Consider the following 24,330-nt stretch of genomic DNA (forward strand, 5'->3'; position numbering starts at 1 on the left):
CAAGCTTGAAAATTTGGGAGCTTGAGAATTTGGAAGCTTGAGAATTTGCAAGCTTGAGAATTTTCAAGCTCCAGAATTTGGAAGCTTGAGAATTTCAAAGAGTGAAAAACTTAAGCGACTGAAAATTCAAACACTGAACGAAATAGCCTTAAGGACTCCTGCAGCACCCTATTAAGCTTCCCATGCAACCCTCAAATACAAAATCCTCAAATTTCAATTTCCCCACTTTCTCCTACCATAACATCTAAGAACAAATATTTCTGTCGCACCCAGAAAATAAATTATCCATCAAGCTAAAATATCAATACACTAAATATCCACACATTTCATAAAAAAGAAAAGAAATTGCAAAAGAGAAATTGTCACAATCATTCCTATCACCAACGACATGTTTATAAATCCCTCACATTCAAAGATAATTGGACGTGCGAAAATTTCACGGTATGCTAAACTTCTGTTCTCCTGTTTCAATCGCAGTGTGGAGTTCTTGTAGGCATCAAAAAGATCGTGACATAAACTCGGTAATCTGGTGACGGGCCTGCGCGTGCTGGAAATAAGTCGAATCGTGCAAAAACCCATCTACCGTTCGAATACGTGCGATACTTTCGACTATCTTCACGGAAGCGATTGGTTATCGCATTGAACGCACGCGTGTCTTACAGAAAACTCGATTCATTTGGGTTATTATTAGAAATTATTGACATTTTTTTGGTGTTGGTATAATTACGTCAAAACCTACACTGTGTTGACGTTTTGAGGGACGAGAAGTGAATTAGTGGAGAATTTGAGAATTTGGGAGATGGAGAATTTGAGAATTTGGTAATTTGGAAATTTGGGAAATTAGGAATTGAGAGATTGGGTATTTGGGAGAGTGAGAATTTGGGGGATGGGGAATTTGAGAATTTGGGGAGTTGGGAATTTGGGGGATTGGGAATTTGTGGAATTGGGAATTTGGGGGATTGAGAATTTGGGAATTTGAGAATTTGGGAGCTTGAGAATTTGGAAGCTTGAGAATTTGGAAGCTTGAGAATTTGGAAGCTTGAGAATTTGGGAGCTTGAGAATTTCAGAGCTTGGGAATTTGGGAGCTTGAGAATTTCAGAGCTTGGGAATTTGGGAGCTTGAGAATTTGGAAGCTTGAGAATTTCAGAGCTTAGGAATTTGGGAGCTTGAGAATTTCAGAGCTTGGGAATTTGGGAGCTTGAGAATTTGGAAGCTTGAAAATTTGGGAGCTTGAGAATTTGGGAGCTTGAGAATTTCAGAGCTTGGGAATTTGGGAGCTTGAGAATTTCAGAGCTTGGGAATTTGGGAGCTTGAGAATTTCAGAGCTTGGGAATTTGGGAGCTTGAGAATTTGGAAGCTTGAAAATTTGGGAGCTTAAGAATTTGGGAGCTTGAGAATTTCAGAGCTTGGGAATTTGGGAGCTTGAGAATTTCAGAGCTTGGGAATTTGGGAGCTTGAGAATTTCAGAGCTTGGGAATTTGGGAGCTTGAGAATTTCAGAGCTTGGGAATTTGGGAGCTTGAGAATTTGGAAGCTTGAGAATTTCAGAGCTTAGGAATTTGGGAGCTTGAGAATTTCAGAGCTTGGGAATTTGGGAGCTTGAGAATTTGGAAGCTTGAAAATTTGGGAGCTTGAGAATTTGGGAGCTTGAGAATTTCAGAGCTTGGGAATTTGGGAGCTTGAGAATTTCAGAGCTTGGGAATTTGGGAGCTTGAGAATTTCAGAGCTTGGGAATTTGGGAGCTTGAGAATTTGGAAGCTTGAAAATTTGGGAGCTTAAGAATTTGGGAGCTTGAGAATTTCAGAGCTTGGGAATTTGGGAGCTTGAGAATTTCAGAGCTTGGGAATTTGGGAGCTTGAGAATTTCAGAGCTTGGGAATTTGGGAGCTTGAGAATTTGGGAGCTTGAGAATTTGGGAGCTTGAGAATTTGGAAGCTTGAGAATTTGCAAGCTTGAGAATTTGCAAGCTTGAGAATTTGCAAGCTTGAGAATTTGCAAGCTTGAGAATTTGCAAGCTTGAGAATTTGCAAGCTTGAGAATTTGCAAGCTTGAGAATTTGCAAACTTAAGAATGTGCAAGCTTGAGAATTTGCAAGCTTGAGAATGTACAAGCTTGAGAATTTGCAAGCTTGAGAATTTGCAAGCTTAAGAATTTGCAAGCTGACAATTTGCAAGCTTGAGAATTTGCAAGCTGACAATTTGCAAGCTTGAAAATTTGGGGAATTGAGAACTTAAAAGTTTGATGATTTGAAAGACTTATTCTCTAAGCAGTGATATAACGAAAACTCGCCCACATCATTTGTCTACAATTTCGAGTACTTTTAATTACTCCAACAGCACAAAATACTCGAGTACTCTCAGCAGCCATGTAACGAAAATTCATCTACGTCATTTGTAGACACAAATGAATCACACGTGGACTGTCCAAATATTATCTAGAGGAACCTTAACCCTTACATCATCATCTTCCGTTACTCACCAGAGTCGAATACTTAAAATAATACAGAAACGGTACATGATACGAATTTTATACGGTCAGTAACCCAGACCGTAATAAAATAATGCAAAGTACTCTGTCACATGAATTCATCTCAAAATGGAACCCGTTCATTTAAAATTCTCTACGAGTCAACATTTTGACTGTTTTTCACGAAATCTTTTGTAGGAAACGAATTTATGAATATCGCTTTTTACTGCTACGTAGACCATGAATGTCTGGAGGTCTGTTTATCGAAACACAAAGGAGTTAATGAACATCGCGTAAATCGAAGGCTGAGCAGGATGAACGCAGGAACATTTGTTGTTCTTGTTTGTCTGCCGTTTGCGTCAATAATTGACGGATGGAATTTTCTAACGCAAATACGCGCGATAAAAAATTGCATAGGATCTTGTTATCGAGAAACGATTACGTCGAAATAAAGTAGGAATTTGTTGGTGACGGATGACGAAATCAGTGATCGGAAACATGTTTAATCGCAATAATACGTTCTTCTGGTGCGGGCATGAGTTATGATACTCTTCTGTTCATTTTGAACAAAGGACACTTTGAACCAGTGTAATCGATAAATTTTATTGGAATAATTTTCTGAATAAACAGAATAAACTTTACTTAGACGGTAATTGAAGTTCTAAGTTGGGAAGAAGATAAATAGAAGTGGGATTAGATAATACTGTTTATTTATTACTCATTCGTGCACCGATGTGATTACGATGGAACTGTAGATATTAATTGTACATTGCGAGAGTGTCTCTGGGAGGTGCTCTTGGACTAAACATTCAAACTCTAATTTTTGTGACCGAGGAGAGGTTGAATATACAAGTTTAATAATTCTTGAATTTTTAGATTAGTAAGTTTTCAAATTTTTAGTTTGCTAATTTATTAATTAAATTCTCAAGTGACCACAGTTTGAAATGTCCAAATTCTCAATCCCCCAAATTCCCACTCTTCCAAATTTTCAAGCTTCCAAATTCTCAAGCTCCCAAGTTCTCAAGCTCCCAAATTCTCAAGCTTGCAAATTCTCAAGCTCCCAAATTTTCAAGCTTGCAAATTCTCAAGCTTGCAAATTCTCAAGCTTCCAAGTTCTCAAGCTTGCAAGTTCTCAAGCTTGCAAATTCTCAAGCTTGCAAGTTCTCAAGCTCCCAAATTCTCAAGCTTCCAAGTTCTCAAGCTTGCAAATTCTCAAGCTTGCAAGTTCTCAAGCTCCCAAATTCTCAAGCTTCCAAGTTCTCAAGCTCCCAAATTCTCAAGCTTGCAAATTCTCAAGCTCCCAAATTTTCAAGCTTGCAAATTCTCAAGCTTGCAAGTTCTCAAGCTCCCAAATTCTCAAGCTTCCAAGTTCTCAAGCTCCCAAATTCTCAAGCTTGCAAATTCTCAAGCTCCCAAATTTTCAAGCTTGCAAATTCTCAAGCTTGCAAGTTCTCAAGCTCCCAAATTCTCAAGCTTCCAAGTTCTCAAGCTTGCAAATTCTCAAGCTTGCAAGTTCTCAAGCTCCCAAATTCTCAAGCTTGCAAGTTCTCAAGCTTGCAAATTCTCAAGCTTGCAAGTTCTCAAGCTCCCAAATTCTCAAGCTTCCAAGTTCTCAAGCTTGCAAATTCTCAAGCTTCCAAATTCTCAAGCTTCCAAATTCGCAAGCTCCCAAATTCTCAAGCTCCCAAATTCCCACTCTTCCAAATTCCTGCTCCCCTAAATTTTTGTTCTCCCAAGTTCTGAATCTCCCAAATTCTCAAATTTCCAAATTCTCATTCTCTCAAATTCCCGCTCCCCCAAATTTTCACTCTCCCAATTTCTCAATCCCCCAAATTCCCACTCTCCTAAATTCCCACTCTCCCAACTTCTCAATCCCTCAAATTCCCACTCTCCCAACTTCTCATTCCCCCAAATTCCCACTCTCCCAAATTCTCAATCCCCCAAATTCCCAAATTCTCTATTACCTTATCCCTTTGTACCAATTAAAAGTACTCAAAACCAAAAATAACTCAAATAACAATTATGAATCATCCCAGAACTTGCCAAAATTAAAGAAGACCGTTAGTAAGACCATATTATTTGCATAACATCAAAAATATGTATAGAAACGCAAAAATCGCATAAATTGCCATGTAAGTAACAACATACATGTGTTTCGGAAGAGTTTTACACGCAATACACGTCACCGGTCAATTTAAATGATTAGTCGAAGCCCTGAAGTAACTGGCGGGTAACTCGAAGACGGAAGCAGCCAAGGTCTCGAAACTCATCTAATAACGTAGGTGTTTCTCCTTGTTTTTCTTTCCTTTTTCATCCGTTCCTTCTCCGCATCGGGTCGTTGCCGACTTACTATCATCTCGAGTGTCCTTGGTTGACGACGATTGCGTTTTGTTGTACGTTCAATGACCTCTCACGACCATCGTAACGCACCAGGCGGATGCTGTTCCAGCTTGAACAAAGGACGAGGACCTCTTGTATCACTGCTGACTTGGGACTGTCTCCTTCATTTTATCGTTACAGGTTGACGTACATGGGTACAGGTCAATTAAACCTTGCTGCAATTTTTGGTTATGCGGAGTGTTTCAGACTGTTGTCCGTTTGCTTTCTTTTTGTTCGTGAAGTACTCTTTTTCCAATGCAAACTTGGAACTGTCTTTTTACTTCACTTTATCATTACAGGTCCATTTACACATCTACAAGTCGATTAGACCTTGCTGCAATTTTTGGTTATACAGGGTGTTTCAGACTGTTGTCCGTTTACTTTCTTTTTGCTGATGAAGTACTCTTTTTACAATGCAAACTTGGAACTGTCTTTTTACTTCACTTTATCATTACAGGTCCATTTACACATCTGCAAGACGATTAAACTTTGCTGCAATTTTTGGTTATACAGGGTGTTTCAGACTATCAACAGTTACTTTCTTCTTGTTAGTAAAATCCTCTTCTGTCTACTGTAAACTTGAATATGTCTTTCCTTCATTATCTCGTTACATGCATAAGTCAGTTAAACCTTGCTGCAATTTTTGATAATACAAAGTGCTTCAAACTACTAGTTGCTATCTTCTTGTCGTCAAACTAGCACAGTAACATTCAAAGTAACATGCAAAGGAACAGTAGAAGCTGTACATCCTTTTAATAAGGCCACATTAAACTAAAGATCAAGGCTTACAACTATTACTCAAGGATTTAAAACTGTTACTTTTGAAACTTGATGTTATACGTTTATATAGGAAATAATTTTGTTCAGTCTGGCTTAGTCACAGCCCTCATAAGTTGCACTGTGTACAACGTATAAATGTTCCTATCACATGAGATTGTTTTTAAAATATCAATAAGTAAATGAAGTTATCAAAACGATACAAAATGTCGATCACAGAAATATTCCTCTAAAATATTTCTTTCGTACGTCATACATGCACGTATTTAACGAAGCCTGACTAGAGCAGAAAGATCGCGCGGAGGTTGATCCAAGCGGCCAGACAACTGGAATAAAAATGATGTTGCAAGGTGGACCACGTTCGACCTTGGAAACCTTCCGCGGTCGGGTCCGTACAATGGCCTCTCTCGTTCGTTTTTATAGCCACGAAGTTCCCGATCTTCGTTCGCCTTTTTTCTTTTCGAACTATCAAAACAGCCGACTTCGTGGCTGCGAAAGTCGCAATTAACCAGTTAGCCGTTTCATCTTGTTATTTCCTCGCGACTGTACTCGTAGAGTATACTACATTGCTAACTGGTTATACGGACAATTAAAAATGCACTGGATTCTTTCATTTCGAGTCTCATGAATATACAACGGCAGTAGATACGAATCTTCGTTAATCGGTTTAATTTTACACAGATTCAAATTTTCTTTCGAATTGCAAATGTCGATACGAATATAGAACCTATTATATGCTAATTATGACACACCCTGTGCGTCTGACATACCTGTGACAAGGTGATATACCTGGTGCGTCCTATTTTAAACTGTGAATACATTAACTGTACCATATGCGACCTGTATTACATATGTGCACTTTGTGTCGCAATGTTTTCGATGCAAGATGCCAATGACACCGTGTGTTTTTCGAGAAGCCTTGTGCCTTATGCTCTTTCTAGAATATGACGCACGACGAAATTTGTAACGAATTCACGGAATTGTAATAAGTTCATGAAACATGAACTCCGTGACATCCTGTCAAAATGAAGCGTTTTAATTGACTCGAATAAAAATATTCGAGAGTACGTATGACGAATTTAGAAATGTAAACGAATGCTAATGAAAAGAAGAACGATACGAGGACGGCGCACGTGGATTTGTATTATTGAGAAAAGTTCAGGTTATGAGTGAACTTGGGAGATGGAGAATTTGGGGGATTGAGAATTTGGAGAATTGAGAATTCGGGGGAGGGGGTGGAGAATTGGGGGGATTGAGAATTTGGAAGATTGGGAATTTGGAAGCTTGAGAATTTGGGAGTTTGAGAATTTGATGGGTTGAGAATTTGGAAGCTTGAGAATTTCAGAGCTTGAGAATTTGCAAGCTTGAGAATTTGCAAGCTTGAGAATTTGGAAGCTTGAGAATTTGGGAGGTCGAGAATTTGGAAGCTTGAGAATTTGCAAGCTTGGGAATTTGGGAGCTTGAGAATTTGGGAGCTTGAGAATTTTGGGGAGTTGAGAATTTGGAAGCTTGAGAACTTGCAAGCTTGAGAATTTGGAAGCTTGAGAACTCGGGAGCTTGAGAATTTGGGAGCTTGAGAATTTGCAAGCTTGGGAATTTGAGAGCTTGAGAATTTGGGAGCTTAAGAATTTGGAAGCTTGGGAATTTGGGAGCTTAAGAATTTGCAAGCTTGAGAATTTGGGAGCTTGAGAATTTACAAGCTTGGGAATTTGGAAGCTTGAGAATTTGGGAGCTTGAGAATTTGGAAGCTTAAGAATTTGGGAGCTTGAGAATTTGGGGAGTTGAGAATTTGAAAGCTTGAGAACTTGCAAGCTTGAGAATTTGAAAGCTTGAGAACTTGGGAGCTTGAGAACTTGAGAGCTTGAGAACTTGGGAGCTTGAGAACTTGCAAGCTTGTGAATTTGCAAGCTTGAGAATTTGCAAGCTTGAGAATTTGCAAGCTTGAGAATTTGCAAGCTTGAGAGTTTGCAAGCTTGAGAATTCGGGAGCTTGAGAATTTGGAAGCTTGAGAATTTGGAAGCTTGAGAATTTGCAAGCTTGAGAATTTGGAAGCTTGAGAATTTGCAAGCTTGAGAGTTTGCAAGCTTGAGAATTTGCAAGCTTGAGAGTTTGCAAACTTGAGAACTTGCAAGCTTGAGAATTTGGAAGCTTGAGAATTTGGGACCTTGAGAATTTGGGCTAATGGGAATTTGGGACTTTGAGAATTTTGTAAAGAGAGAATTTGGGAGATTGAGAATATAATTACAAGTGAAGAGTGCTTCACGTAAGCAAGTATCTATCAAATGAATCAATTGAAAACAAATATTTATACCAAAAAAAAAATGTAATGCATCAAACCAACATCAAAGAGTATTATACGCAAATTAAATGAAAATTTCATAAAACATAAAATATTTTATCAACGACCTCCGAAGGATACAGCCATAATTCACAGAAATGAAGGGCGGAAGAAACCCGAGATTCAGGAAGTGAATGATCGAAGTCCATCTAAATGATTTCCAAGGAAGAGGCTCATAAAACAAAATTTATGTACGGCATAAAATGTTGAAGATTCTGAAGGAATTGGCAGAATTTGCTTTTCAAATGCTAACCATTTTTCAGATTGTCATATTCGCTAACGTTTAATATATTATATTTTTTGCGAGAGATAATTAAGATTCCAACGTCCTTCGATCAAAAATTAGTGAGAACATTGAACCTCGTAAGGTATAAATCGTTTGAAGAATATTCTGTAACAAGAATCGGTTGCATTATCGATCAAGGATAATTGTAGAGTACACTAGTTTTTATTTTACACTGTGCAAATTGCACCACGCGACTGGCACGCGAAAATTATTCATTCCATTGCTAGTCATGTTGCATTCGCGATAAAAATTCGTATTCGAAGAACGCGCGAGCCACCCGCATCCACCGTGCAGAAGACCGCCATTAGCTTTTTATGCAATTTACCGCCTGTGCAATTCGATTTCCGTGGCTGGGTGGTCGTTTGTCAATGGAGGAGTGAATCGAGTGCGATAACATCACGCTACAAAAAGTGTATGACTAGCCTTGTTATAATTCATGCCGCAAAAATATTACACGTACTTAGATATAATTACACGTCCTTAGATTATGTACATATACATGTGTTCTTTGTGGAGTAACATTTTCTGTATTTGTGGAATCTGAAATTCTTTTTAGATGGTCTTCTGTGTAGCATCATAAATATCGCTGTTTTTATCAGACGTCGATGTCACGTAATTTATGATATTATTTTATTATTTTGAATGTGGTGTAAGTTTTTATTTATTTTGAGAGAATTAAAAGTTAAATGTCAATGGAAAAATTAATTATTTCAAAGCTGCCTGTGGAATAATACCGCGATATTATTAAATGAAAGGGCAAATTGAAGAAAAGCATTTGAACTTTGTAGATTCGAATGATAAAAGTTTAGTTCATTCTTCAACTTTAGTTTGGGTCAATGATCATAGCAGTCGAGGCCCATATAAAATCAGTGAATCAATCAATCAATTTTAGTTACTGCAGATGTATATTTGGATGTTTATTTTGAAAGTCCATTTTCATTTATTTTGAGAAAATTAAAGGTGAGCATATATGTCAATGAAAAAATACAGGTTAATTATACGAACTTAACAATTCAGCAATTAACTTCAGCAATTCAGTAATTTGTTTATTGATTCATCAATATGTAATTTGATTGTATTTTGTTTTAGTCCATTTTCATTTATTTTGAGAAAATTAAAGATGAGCATATATGTCAATAAAAAAATATATGTTAATTATACGAAGTTAACAATTCAGCAATTAACTTCAGCAATTCAGTAATTTTTTACTGATTCATCAATATGTAATTTGATTATATAAATTTGTTTTAGTCCATTTTCATTTATTTTGAGAAAATTAAAGATGAGCATATATGTCAATGAAAAAATACAGGTTAATTATATGAACTTAACAATTCAGCAATTAACTTCAGCAATTCAGCAATTTGTTTACTGATAGATCAATATGTAATTTGATTATACAAATTTCTTTTACGTGATTTAACTAAAAAAAATCATGCTTACACCACTTTGAAAACAAACTATAACGCAAAATATTGCGATTCACATATTGCATGAACAAACAAACTATAACGCAAAATGCAAAGTGAATCGATGTTGCAGTATTTACGATGCTTTCCGCGCAATGAAACAGAAAACAAATAGGCAATTAAGTTAATCACAAAATAAAAAAGTGAATTGACGTCTCTGGAGTAATGAAGACGTAATTAATGAGTGTGCGTAAATGCAGCGATAGAAAAAAGTGTCTGCAAGAATTATCTCGATTTTTTAAAGGTAACACTGTATAATTAGATGTAGGCTTCTTCGCGTGACGCTTCGACGAATTATGTGAGAAACCAGCAAAATCGTTAACGATTCAATTAACGGTAAAAAATACTGGCATTCGTCCTCGCGACATTTTACGCATATCTTACCAGGTGTTTTTACAGTTCCATTCACCGGTTCATGGTCCAACCGATTAAACAGAACCTTGAAAAGAACGACATCAACATAATCAGTTATTTCATTCAGGATCAAAATCTATGAGAGTTCAGAAATGTTCTGGAATTATTATCAAGAATGAATTAATCGTATCCTGTTTTAATTTCACTTAATAAGCAGTTGCACTTTTTACGTTTCTGCTTTTTCTGCTATTAATACTTTTTTGCTCGTTTGTTAGATAATTACTTACGCGTAATTACTTAAAACATGAACTCGATAACGCGGTATTCTTCCACTTCTTTTCATCTACATTTCTAAATCTTAATCTTGGCTTATAATTTATTTGTCAAGTCAATTATGTTAATTTTGTATTCAGCTACCTTTGGACTGTGGACCTCTAGGTCTTAAATTTCAGATTGAAAGGTATTCAAAATCCGTGTGTTAAAGTCGCGTGTGGAAGAGAATATTGTGAGAGGTTACCATAACAGAATTGCTAGATAACTGAATATAATTCGACTGATTGGTTATAGAAACGAAAAAGGTATTGAAGGAACACGTGACATTTTTTTTTCACAGTTATACATAATTTTAGACAAAAATAATAGTTAATTTGTGACATTATTTTGGACAAGAATAATAATCAATTTCTGATACAATTTTCGACAAGAATAATTATTAATTTGTGCTAAAATTTTCGACAAGAATAATAATTAATTTTTGGCATAATTTTCGACAAGAATAATAATTAATTTTTGGCATAATTTTCGACAGGAATAATAATTAATTTGTGCTAAAATTTTCAACAAGAATAATAATTAATTTTTGGCATAATTTTCGACAAGAATAATAATTAATTTTTGGCATAATTTTCGACAAGAATAATAATTAATTTTTGGCATAATTTTCGACAAGAATAATAATTAATTTCTGATATAATTTTGGACAAGAATAATAATCAATTTCTAATATAATTTTCTACAAGAATAATAATTAATTTCTGATATAATTTTCGACAAGAATAATAATTAATTTCTGACATAATTTCGACAAGAATAATAATTAATTCCTAGCATAATTTTCTACAAGAATAATAATTAATTTCTAATATAATTTTCTACAAGAATAATAATTAATTTCTGAAATAACTTTCGACAAGAATAATAATCAATTTCTAATATAATTTTCTACAAGAATAATAATTAATTTCTTATATAATTTTGGACAAGAATAATAATTAATTTCTGACATAATTTTTGACAAGAATAATAATTAATTTCTGACATAATTTTCTACAAGAATAATAATTAATTTCTAATATAATTTTCTACAAGAATAATAATTAATTTCTGAAATAACTTTCAAAAAGAATAAATACAATTTTAGACCCCGAAATCGGTAAAGATCATCGTCATCTTGATAAATAAACAAAATTAATCAAAATCGAACCAGTCATCGAAACATCATCGACGAAGTATTTCATCGGGGATTCTGTTGCAGACACCTGAAACTTTTACCTCATTGGACATTTCTTTTCTTCATTTTACTTTCCAGGTATCAAAGAACCCGAAGACTTGATCATGTATCTAATTTTACATTTGCGGAAAATTAGCTTGAATATTTGTAAAGAAAACGATTATGACGTCGTTCGATCCTCATTCTATCTTGCTGATTTATAAAAAACCGATGACATGGATGTGGCTAATTTTACATTTAAGGAAAATTAGCTTGAATATTTGTAAAAGAAATGATTATGCAATGGCGTCCGGAGTCCTCATTTTATTTTGTAAGTTCAAAGGTTTCAAAGAACCCGATAATTTTAACATATGGCTAATTTTACATTTAAGGAAAATTAGCTTGAATATTTGTAAAAGAAATGATTGTGCAATTTCGTCCGATATCCTCATTTTATTTTGTAAGTTCAAAGGTTTCAAAGAACCCGATAATTTGAACGTATGGCTAATTTTACATTTAAGGAAAATTAGCTTGAATATTTGTAAAAGAAATGATTATGCAATGGCGTCCGGAGTCCTCATTTTATTTTGTAAGTTTATAAGTTTCAAAGAACACGATAATTACAACACGTGGCTAGTTTTACATGTACAGAAAATTAGCTCGAATATTTGTCAAAGAAACAATTGTGCGATGGCGTCAATCACGGGAGCAGAGCAGGATATTTGCAGGACCAATATTAGCCCTACGATTTGCATCTCCTGGTATTCCAAGTTTTTCCAATTAACGACACTAGAATTTCTTGGTCAAAGAGATTTTCTTCACCTGCGTTGGTGCAAGAGAACTACGCAAACCGTTCCTGGAAAAGCGGACTATAGTTAATTTTTTGCAGACCGTAGAATCGGTCAAACAGAAGTTGACGCGATAACTTGTGTAACGTTGATCTATCTATTTATCGATTTTTCTTTGAGCGAAACGATCGAAAAGCAACAAGTGTACTTAATAAATTAGTGACTGTTATTTTGCAAAAGTAGGTAAATGTATAACGAGGGAGTATTTCAGTTTTTGACGCCTTTTTAAATATTCCTGAGCAGCCATTTTAAGGTAAAAAGATGAAACGAAAGAATAAAATGATTGATAGTCGTAATACCTGTGATTAGAAGTTGAAGTAGGTACTTAATAGGCAATATGTAAAACGTTTACATGAGATTACTACAAAATGCAATTAGTAGTAGAATAGGTACATTCAATTAGTGTCAGAAATATCAATTTACGTTGCATGTTGTATGACGTGAATCGGTGATGACTGTAAGAAGAGGCTTTTAATATGTGGAGTAATCGTGATAATTAGAAATTAAATTGTTTCGTTCGTGGGTAGTGAAAATTTTATGAAATAGTGGACATTTTTAATTGCGTGACGCACATTCTTTAATTTCTCGATTTTTTATGTATTTCAAATCTTCCAAATTCCAGCTCATCCAAATTCCAAATCTCTCAAATTTCAAATCTCTCAAGTTCCAAATTCCAAAATTCCAAATCTCCTAAGTTCCAACACTCCCAAGTTCCAAACTCCCAAAATTCCAACTCTCCCAAGTTCCAAATTCCCAAAATTCCAAATCTCCCAAGTTCCAAATTCCCAAGTTCCAAATCTCCTAAGTTCCAAATCTCCCAAGTTCCAACTCTCTCAAGTTCCAACACTCCCAAGTTCCAAACTCCCAAAATTCCAACTCTCCCAAGTTCCAAATTCCCAAAATTCCAAATCTCCCAAGTTCCAAACTCCCAAGTTCCAAATCTCCCAAGTTCCAAATTCCCAAGTTCCAAATCTCTCAAGTTCCAAATCTCCTAAGTTCCAACTCTCCCAAGTTCCAAACTCCCAAAATTCCAACTCTCCCAAGTTCCAAATTCCCAAAATTCCAAATCTCCCAAGTTCCAAACTCCCAAGTTCCAAATCTCCCAAGTTCCAAATTCCCAAGTTCCAAATCTCTCAAGTTCCAAATCTCCTAAGTTCCAACTCTCCCAAGTTCCAAACTCCCAAAATTCCAACTCTCCCAAGTTCCAAATTCCCAAAATTCCAAATCTCCCAAATTCCAAATCTCCCAAGTTCCAAATCTCCCAAGTTCCAAATCTCCCAAGTTCCAAATCTCCCAAGTTCCAAATCTCCCAAGTTCCAAATCTCCCAAGTTCCAAATCTCCCAAGTTCCAACTCTCCCAAGTTCCAACTCTCCCAAGTTCCAACTCTCCCAAGTTCCAAACTCCCAAAATTCCAAATCTCCCAAATTCCAAATCTCCCAAGTTCCAAATCTCCCAAGTTCCAAATCTCCCAAGTTCCAAACTCCCAAGTTCCAAATCTCCCAAGTTCCAAATCTCCCAAGTTCCAAATCTTCCAAGTTCCAAACTCCCAAGTTCCAAATCTCCCAAATCCCAAATCTCCCAAATCCCCAATCTCCCAAATTCCAAATCTCCTAAGTCCCCAATCTCCTAAATCCCAAATCTCCCAAGTCCCCAATCTCCCAAATCCCAAAACCCAATATTCCCACATCCCTACACCCCAAATCTTAGTATTTCCATATCTCTACATCCCCAAATCCCTATCAGCAAATCACCAAAATTCCCAAACGCCGTCATCCCTAACCCATCTCCAAAAACAGACTTCTAAATTTGAAAATTAACATTTCCAAACTTCTCCACACATAATATTCACCAAAAAAAAAAATCATTACGAAACCAAAACGCATAACAGTTCCACAAAAAGTCGTTTCCTCACCCGGCCACGTGTATCCGGTCAAGCTCAAGAATTTATCATCCGAATAATATTGTTATTCAAATTAAATTGAATTGTGTGATCGACCAGAAAGGAAAGTTCCACGTAAACAACGTAGGAAAGAAATATCTGACTCGCGAATAAAACTAACTTTAATGATGATGATGCATTTTCGACCCGATCGTCAGAGCAAGATAGGTAGACGATGAAGAAAGACGCTTCTATAAGGATTCTTGTTTGGTCCCATTTTGTAGACGACCTTGGCCATGATGACAACCTGCTAATTCACAGGATGATCCTGCGAAAGCAAAATTCTCTTTGGACTATCCTTGGAGTCGAAGTTTCATTTATTTTCATATCTCACGGGTGCTAATCGTGCTTTGCGGCACGTAATTTTTACGTCGATGTAAATCGATGTACATACAGATCAATGTATTCCATTATAAATTAGATGCAAATTATAGGCTACACTTAGTGATACAGTGTAGCTGAAGAGGAAATATTCTCAAAATATTCTAATTCTAAAATTTTTTAGTATATTTCCACAATTTACGTTCGATATTATTGCAAGGTTGTAAATATTTTTAACCCTTTGCACTCGAAGGTAATTTGCAAACAGCAACCTTAAAACTTAGTTAAAAAGTTAAATGAATTTTCTTGAGGTTACTAATAATTTCCACTTTTGTTTATTTCACTATGTTTATACATCACACGTGTCATGTTATAGAATCAGTTAAAAAAGCTTATTTAAAATTATTGTATTAAATATAATGGTGACTGTGAGCCACCTCTCGAGCGCAAAGGGTTAATCCTGTCAATTAATATCGGGACCTTCGAAATTTAATAAAGACCTCAGGTGATCAACGCATATCGTCAACTTAACAAGGTCCCAATATTAACTTACAGTATTAAAAATATTTACAACCTTGTATTAATACAACCTTGTTATGTTACATGCGTTGATCACCTGAGGTCTTTATTAAATTTCGAAGGATTTTAACTGTGTTGACGATATGCGTCGATCAACTGAGGTCTCTATTAAATGTCGAAGGATTTTGACTCACTAGTTTTGACTCACTAGTCATTGAAGGCCGCCTCTGTTTTTTGAATATCGTATATTTTGACTAATAAACTTGGTCACTGTCTGCAAGGAAGTGTTATACTGTTTACATGAAAAAACTTTTACATAATTCATGAGGTTTTGTCATTTTAATATGGTGCAATGATATTCCCAATTTTATGGTGATGCACGTGGCATTTACGTCTCATGGTTTTGCGAATGTTAGTTTAATTTGTACGGGAATTTGTTCGTTTGGTAATTGTATTATGTACTTTGGTTGTACAAACATTTTTGATAAATCATGAAGTACGTGTATCATAATTTTTAATAAATTATTACTAAACATTTAATAGTGAATAAAATCTAATATTCTTAGCATACGTTCAGGACAAGTATCAGAACTTCAGAAACGCTAAGAAGTTCGCAAGAAACTTCTACAAACTGCAAGTTATCAAAACCCAAAGACAACGATAAAAATACATTTAAACACAAAGATGTACTCGAAATAATTTCTAAATTTTAAAATTAAAACTCGACCTCCAAATTACCAAAATGTGGCCCTCATAAAATTTCGTACTTTGCATGAAATAAATCTTCGCACCTCCTAATTTTATACCGTGCGATTTTCTTCAAACTTCCAGCAATTCGACACGAATCGAATGTTTTGAACATCGTGCATTCGCCTTGTACGCGTTAATGAGTTAAACGTATTACACAATACGTACGCGTGACTCCATTCAACTCTCTTTGACCTTGCAAGGGTTAAGCACATTACTTTCCAATTAAAATGAAAATTATGCTGATGAATTTCAAGCAGGTGGTTCGTTACGATTATTTTTAAATGTCTTAATTACATACAAAGAAGTTCACACTACGTCAATTTATTGTCTGCAAGGAATTAATAGATAATTAACAAAACAGAATGAAAAACAGCTGAACTCGTTGCAATCCATTCGAATTTATTAGCGAATCACGGACGCGTTTTTTGTTATCGAATGACGTAAATGAGTGAAATACGGGACGTGGTCGAGGAAAGTCATTCGATATTGTTTTCCCAGTTTTTATCACGAAAATTATTAGTATCCGCAAATAAAACGCTATATTCGATCATACAAAGTATTCTATTTTAATTGTAAACGTTACGCGCACGCAATCGAAATGTTTACAAAATTTCCTAGACGTAAGCATGAAAGAAATCCGAAGGTCAACTTCTTCGATGGAATAATTTCATTCATTTTTTTCAGATGGAAAATTGATACTACGCAGCAACTAACGAATACGTCAATATCGAGCATTTCAACTATATCTTGTTATGAAATTACAAATTACTATGCAACAAACAGAATCTTACGTCTTTATAAAAGAAATCATTCTAAAAGGAAAATATGTTATTTTATATGGCACTCGTTTGACGTCCCACAAAAGAAAAAAACATAAAGAACCGTTCTTCTTTTTTATCGATTTGCACTGTGTTTTTTTAAAACGAGTAAACGGTGCATCGACGCGGATGCAATGACCATCCTGGTATTGTCTAGAATGGTATTTTCCAAGCTTTTACGTCGAGAATGCAAAACAAGGTAAACTGAGGTCATCAGGTGTTAACCAAACATCTGGCGTGAATTTTTTTTCTCTCATTAAACTTTCATCGCAATCGATTACATTTCTTGACAATAATTACTGCAAACATTATTTCTGTTTCGTCTAGATTGGTCTTTTTGCGTCAAACGAGGAACGCGTATTAGCATTATTATGCGTTTAGCATCACGTGCAATTATGTTCATTATTTTAAAAAGCACATCGTTAAAAATAGCTTGATGTAGTTCTATTTTGCGTGGGATATCAAGTTTTTACGAGGTCAAAATATTGAGGATGTTCCTTCTTGTTTGCAATTTACAATTAGCAGTTTGGGGTTAATTTTTAGTCAATTTTGTGTATTAGCTTTTTTATGACTTAGTTAATATTAAGTTACTTTTGAATCTATTAATATATACTGTATATATTATACAATATACAGGGTGTCTCATGATTAGTGTAGGTCCCTGAAATGGTAGCTGACGTGATTCTGAATAAGATTTCCCTTTGCAAAAATTGGGTACGAAGCTTCGTTTTTGAATTATTAAAGAAAAACGCGGACCAATCAGAGCGCGAGGATTGCGCATGCGCAGTCACGACAGTTTCGAGCCTAGCGGCTGAGCGCGCGCAATCTTCGCGCTCTGAGTGGTTCGTGTTTTTTTTAATAATTCAAAAACGAAGCTTCAAACCTTATTTCTACAAAGGGAAATCTTATTCAAGATCAGCTACCCCTCATTTTAGGAACCTACACGAATTATGAGACACCTTGTATGTGAGTCTATCACTATATATTAATCTGAAGTTATCTTCAAGCTGTCTTCAAGTTAGGTTATCTCTGAGATCGATCTATCTCCGAGTTAACTTTCATCTAAAAAATTACCTTTATGTAACCTGTAAGTTACCTTTATGTTATGTTTAAATTACTCTTGAATATCCTTCGAATTAACGTTAAGTCAGTATTAAATTTATCGCAATACTCCCATAAACGAGAATCGTTTGTTGAGCAACGAAATATCTTCGTGAATAGAGAACGAAATGGTTGCAAGAGCGATCGTAAAAGAACCGGTAAGAATCGACCATTTCCGGTACCAATTCTAGAAGAAACGAGTCATTTCTGAATCGGTGTTAAATTATTGCAATGGTGATAATAACGATCGCAAGATGGGATTATTATCTCGCTCTCGATTTAACGAACTTGATGACAGCAACCGTGTAGCAAAAAATGTGTCGTTGCGTAAAGTAGTAGAAAAAAAACTAGACTAATCGAATCTTTTTTATAGTGTACAACATATTTTACTTACAAATCGCAAATGTTTACATACTCATGTATTCTTAAATTAAATTATGTACACATGATTAATTCTGTAAAAAGAATAGGTTTATCACTTTATAACTGTAAGTGTACAAATTTTATTCAGTTTGATGAAACGTTACAATTAAGTGTTAATAAAGTTATGTACACGACCATTTTTATTTTGTAATCATAGACGAGGAACTAGACAAGCTTTTTTATAGAAGCCAGAACATGTTTGTAATCAACAGTCTTGATGATGTTAAACTGCTTCATGATTATTCAACGGTTACTTGTAAAATGTTCATAATTTTACTCTTGATATGTAGCAACAACAATAATTGAGTTATAATTCCTACTATATATTCTCTTTTCCGGTAATGTTGCGTAACATTATTTTTCCAGTAACGAGTAAAATGTCGGAGAAAAAGTTGGCAAGCAGTTTTTTTATTGTCTAATAATATGGCGAGTAATGAGACGATATTTTATAGAATATAAATGTTGCTGAGACATTCTGGTTTAATAAAATACAAGTCTTTACATATTTTTTCCTATAAATAATATTCAGATGAATGAAAAACTTCTGGAATTTATAACCTTATTTATTTAGTTGACCTTTATTATTTGCTAGTGAACCATAACATAACCTAAATAACCATGAAATTATTAGTAGTTTGACTACCAGGTCGCTTCAAATGTAAATCATAATCGGAATTTACGTTGTATAACAACTATAATTAAAACATGAACTACAAATGCACACAGGAAAATGAGAACGCGTAGGTTTAATATTTTAATTATTAATCAATTGATTATCCCTTAATGGTTTTTTAATCTAAAACTTAGAATCGCTAATATTGACCTATTTACCGGAATGCGTGACCTTTTTAATCGTTCGGGTTAAATTGCAGATTTATATTAATCAAGTCCATGTGCCTAAGATTTGTAAATCTTTTCCTTTGTTCAATGCCACTCTAACCTCGTTATTTATTCGTCTGACTACAAAATTCAATAAAAATGGAAGAAAACGCGAATTTACTATTATGAATTATGAAACGTTGACGGTCATTGACAATGTCGTATGGAAATTTGTTTTATTTATTCGTAAATCAATTTGCAGATACGTTAAACAGACAAGCTCGTCGCTATTGAAATTTACTGTAAATCACAGGTGGAAATTTTTTACTTACATTAATTACTAACGCTGAGCCTAATGACGCTGAAAAATGACATCATGTGTTCTTTCGAAATAAAAATATTGCAAGTTATTTAAATTTACACATCAATTAATTAATTCTATTCAACGAAATTTCACATTTACATTTTACGAAATTTAAAGGTCATTAATAGTTGTAAAATATATTAGACTCATAACTAAATCTATATCATAAAATTTAGATTAATTTAAAAATAGATGTCCGCTAGTTTAGTATTAAACTTATTTTACGCAGATTCGAGAACAATAAAGAAGGTTGTACCATAGGTCAATTAAAACACATTTAGTATTTCAATATTCATTTCTAATGAGCGTAATAACCTTCACATTATGTCACCTGTATACATTTATTTGGTTTTTCGTTCGTTTTCATAACTGATTACGAAATAGCATGAATATCGCTTTATCGAATACTTTGTTGTCACTGCACCGTTTTGGCGCCAAGAATTTAGGTGGACCCCGTCGTTTACACAGAAGCGTTAGATCAGAGAGAGTGGGTCCTTCTGCAACAGGACACATATGGACGTAAATGATTTCACCTACTTCGCTTCCGCATTGGAAAACGCCAATTACTTAGGGCAAAGTGTTTCGACACATTGACGCGAATACCGGTCGCTCACGAACATTCTAGAGACGACGCACTACCGATCGTTCAAGGTTAGAAATGTGAAATTCCACTACCACATGCTACTGCAATTACCAAGTTCGATTTCAATGCAGACTTTGTATTCACATATTTTCAAATATTTTCAAACTTTATACAACTTTCTATTTTACATTATTTTATTTTATTTAAACGTACGTCTTTTTAAACAGTGTTCGAACTATTTCATTATTCTATATTGCAACGCACTGTTACATTGTATTTAATTATTACAATGATTATGTATTACATTATCTTCGCGCGTGACAATCATGCGCTGCAATCGCTACGCGCTGCATCTTTAGGCGCTGCAGTCGCCACGCATTATAACGCTACCTGTTGTAATTGTTACGCACTATGATCATGAGTTATAATCGCTACAATTATTTCCATGATGATGGTGTATCATTCGTGCTTTCTTTCGCTGTGACTCATTGTCAAACAGGACCTTGAGGTGAAATCGGAATATTCAATGTGCATCGTAAAGTTTTTGGACTTCGATATTGACGTTACATTAAATATTTGGATAATGCACGTTTTAACATATACAGTGGCCACGAAGATCAATGATAATAGAATTTTATAAACACGAGCTAGAAAATTAGTGGTGGAGGACGAACTGTGCCGGTGGCGATACTGCAATATGTCTTTTTTTAGCGGTTCCTAGTGTTCCGCTGATTTTTCTTTTTTCGCCTTAACGGTCGGTCGTTTAGCAAAGAATGTAACTGGACCTTTCTAAATTCTGTGCTCGCACGTTTTACTCTGTTTTTATGAATCTTATTTGCCAATCTGGTTGACCAGATTTTATGCCTAAACGATCGGATCACTTAAGATCCCTTTATTTGTATTTCAAGATCATCTTTTTTTCGACACGATTTTCAACTTGAATAACATTTTTTGAGTGAAAGGAAAATGCTAAGATATTTTTGCTAACTGCGAACTCGTTATGTCTTACAACCGGAAGATTTATATTTTAGGTTTGCCTGTGGGAAAAAAGTAACTGGCGAAAGGAAAAGTTAAACATTATTACCTCCATAGTTTCGCTAAAGTCTTCCAACTATTTTCTCGAATAATAATTTGCAACATCGTTCCAGTTTTTTTCTGTTCGGTTATGTCATCGTTGTTCTTTCTGTTTACTTCGTTTTTTAACATAAGTTAAGATTCTAAAGAATAATACAGCTATTTGTTTAACTTAAATTTTTCAAGTTGCCAAATTAAAAAATTTTTAAATATTCAGATTCTTGAATTTCCAAATTCGTAATAGAGTATGCATAAAAGTTATGCGATCTTGCAATTACAATAATTTGAACTTATATTGGTATCATTGCGCGCTGTTTCAAAGCCAGTCTCGCCAACAAAAGAATATCAAACTTGCGTACCATTTCATGCACTTGTTGTTGTTGTCTACGAGATACTCGTGTTAGATTAGTTTGCGAGGTCATAACAAATAACAGTATTATTACAAAATGGTTAAACTAACACCAGAACTAATACAGCAGTCTATGCAATACATAAATCCTGTAAAGGATCGTGAATTGGATCTCAGAGGTTTGTAATAAAGTATAGTGATAGGATATAACCACAAAATTCTTATTAATTCTACGTTTATCAACGTTGCAGGATACAAAATACCTACAATTGAAAACTTGGGTGCAACATTGGTTGGTATTGTTCTTGACAGTTAGTGCATTTAATATCAACTTCTTTTTACTTAAATCATATTTGTTATTTATATCGTCTGTACATGATTATTTTTAGGATCAGTTTGATACTATTGATTTCTCTGACAATGATATTAGAAAACTGGATGGATTTCCTCTTTTGAAACGAATCAAAACCCTCTTCTTCAATAATAATCGTATTGTTAGAATTGGCGAAGGCTTAGAACACTGTATACCAAATTTGGAAACTCTTATGTTAACGGGAAACATGATTCAAGAGCTTGGAGATTTGGAGCCATTAACACAACTGAAAAATTTAACCAACCTGTGTTTGCTTCAAAATCCAGTCTCTGCGAAGCCTCAGTACAGACAATATGTTGTATATAGGTTTCCACAACTGAGACTCCTAGACTTTAGAAAGATTAAAATGAAAGAACGGGAGGCTGCAATTGCTTACTTCAGAAGTAAAAGAGGAAAGGAAATGGTTCGTGAAATAGCTAAGAAGGTGAAAACACAGAGTTCTGGTGCATCTGTAGATAAACCATTAACCACTCCAGAAGAACGTAACAAAATTAGAGAAGCTATTACAAATGCTACTTCTTTGGAAGAAGTACAACGCCTGAGTAAATTACTTCAAGCTGGACACATGCCTAGTGAAGAACGTTTACAAAATGGTACACTAGGTTATATTTGAAAGATAGTGCAATTAATGTATATTGTGCTGTACTTCAGTGATTATTTAACATATTGGTACTTTTATTGTTCTAGGAAATACAATGCCTGAAGCAATGGAAGAAGAGGATGATTAAATATTTTACATGTTATTTGAGAACTTAGATTAAAAAAGATTAATCTTTTTTATTTCTGTAAGTATTTGGTTAGTACCATAAGTGGAATTAAAAACAGTTTGTTAAGCTAATAAGAAATTGTATACTACACAAATGCAATTTCACCTGAAGATAACTTATATTTGTAAAAATAAAGCCATTAAACCCAATTGGCCTGAAGCGATTTTGTAAGGATATGTTATGCCATATAAAATTAACGATTTTTCAAACAAATTTTAATACACGTGTATATTTCTTTCAGTGGCAGTACAATAAATTACTTATTCAAAAATGAATTGATTTTTCTTTACATAAACGATCTTTCAGCATAATGATTTTTAGTTTTATTTGTGTTTTTATTAATAAATGATAATCATGTCTAAAGTTTATTATTTATGTAACATTGTTATTATTTTTAGTGGCAAAAAGAATTACATATACCTTTTTTATGTTGTGTATGAAAATACATGCATACACCAGCTTTACACGAGTTACGTAAGGTACCATTCCTAGATGTCAGCATCTCACCTCGATCTGTATATTATTTCTGTAATTTTTTAAATTGCTGTAAAACAAATGGGAAATACAGTACAGACTTATTTTCATCCGGGTCCATACCCAGAAACTGATGGACCTCCACAATTTGATCCCATGCTCGGATTTCCTAAAGGTCGTAAACAGAGAGGTAAGTATTTCATTTTAACTTAACCTTCAATAAATGTACGTTCCTTTCCATTGTTTTATATTTACTTAAACAATGTCGTTTAAAATGTCGTTAAACGATCGTTTAAACAGTGTACTTGGTACTTTACATTATTGTTTTTTGTTTTTTTTATTATATTGTCATATTTATTTTTGTATTATATATACTCTATCAGTGACATAACTATGTTGAGAATACTTTCAATTTATCTTTCTCAATTTTGTACAAATAAGAGTTGTACAATAAGAGAAAATTAATTGTTAAATAATTTAAGTCTTTTAAAGTTAAGATTAGTTATTAATTTATGATACTTAAAAATTTCACAGTTATGAAAGCGACAGAAGAAGAAATGATTGCAGCAAAAGTTCCTTTAGATCTACGGGATTATTGTGCTCATATCTATTTGGATTTTGTTGGTTGTATGAGACTTAATTTTCCATTCTACCTTCCTTGTGAGAAATACCAGCACAAGTATGCAGACTGCGAATTTGAAGAGTAAGTTGTTTATAGTTTTGTAAATATATTTAATATAAGTATTAACATATTATAATTGTAACAAATACGTGTTGCAGCTATGTCTTGCGGATGAAAGAGTATGAAAGAGAACGTAGGCTTCTTGTTCGGCAAGAGAAGAAACAGAAAGCTCTACAAGCAGCTGCTTAGAAGTTGACTCTATTTACAAATTATTTATCATTAGAAAATATTCAATACTTACGTATACAAAGTTCAGCTTTTTATCACTGTAAATAAATCTTAATAAAAAGCTAAGTGGTATAAATCAGTGAATATTGTAAATATTATCATGGCTGTTAGTATTATCATTGTTATTGTTACTGTTATATACTGTTTTTTCATTACATGCTAGATAAATGAAATGCTATTACTTTTAATATCTCCTAAATTCTTGAAATTAGACTACCTAAGTGCTAACACATATGCAAACTACACTAATCTGAAAATGATTTCAACTTTACAGATAGATTCTTAAAAAAATAATACTCGTTCAATTTATTTTTCTATCAGAGCTCCAGGGTATTTCTCT

The 24,330-nt window shown here is 34.3% G+C and overlaps 2 protein-coding genes and 1 long non-coding RNA gene across 4 annotated transcripts; 2 read left to right on the plus strand and 1 right to left on the minus strand.

The window, feature by feature from the left end:
- Nucleotides 1-19,722: 19,722 nt before the first annotated feature.
- Nucleotides 19,723-20,388, minus strand: LOC143264165 (uncharacterized). The gene is made up of 2 exons (XR_013037696.1): nucleotides 20,028-20,388; nucleotides 19,723-19,957 (listed from the first exon to the last, which is right to left on the minus strand). It is a non-coding gene; the product is annotated as an uncharacterized LOC143264165 (long non-coding RNA).
- A 1,033-nt stretch (nucleotides 20,389-21,421) lies between these two features.
- U2A (small nuclear ribonucleoprotein polypeptide A'-like U2A) lies at nucleotides 21,422-22,877 on the plus strand. 2 transcript variants are annotated; one of them, XR_013037672.1, is made up of 5 exons: nucleotides 21,422-21,645; nucleotides 21,718-21,758; nucleotides 21,856-22,432; nucleotides 22,527-22,624; nucleotides 22,848-22,877. XR_013037672.1 is itself a non-coding variant. In XM_003700407.3 (4 exons), the coding sequence occupies exons 1-4, from the start codon at nucleotides 21,564-21,566 to the stop codon at nucleotides 22,565-22,567; spliced, it is 741 nt and encodes a 246-aa protein (XP_003700455.1). In that variant the 5' UTR covers nucleotides 21,422-21,563; the 3' UTR covers nucleotides 22,568-22,877. The 2 variants fall into 2 exon arrangements, 1 of the variants encoding a protein (XP_003700455.1); XM_003700407.3 differs by having other exon boundaries at nucleotides 22,527-22,877.
- Nucleotides 22,878-23,019: 142 nt separating this feature from the next.
- ND-B18 (NADH dehydrogenase (ubiquinone) B18 subunit) lies at nucleotides 23,020-24,066 on the plus strand. Its single transcript, XM_003700405.3, has 3 exons — nucleotides 23,020-23,270; nucleotides 23,615-23,783; nucleotides 23,861-24,066. Exons 1-3 carry the CDS (start codon nucleotides 23,162-23,164, stop codon nucleotides 23,949-23,951), a joined length of 369 nt encoding a protein of 122 aa, XP_003700453.1. The 5' UTR covers nucleotides 23,020-23,161; the 3' UTR covers nucleotides 23,952-24,066.
- The last annotated feature ends 264 nt before the right edge of the window (nucleotides 24,067-24,330 follow it).

Source organism: Megachile rotundata, chromosome 1, assembly GCF_050947335.1.
Source record: "Megachile rotundata isolate GNS110a chromosome 1, iyMegRotu1, whole genome shotgun sequence".
In the NCBI taxonomy this organism is placed as follows: domain Eukaryota; kingdom Metazoa; phylum Arthropoda; class Insecta; order Hymenoptera; family Megachilidae; genus Megachile; species Megachile rotundata.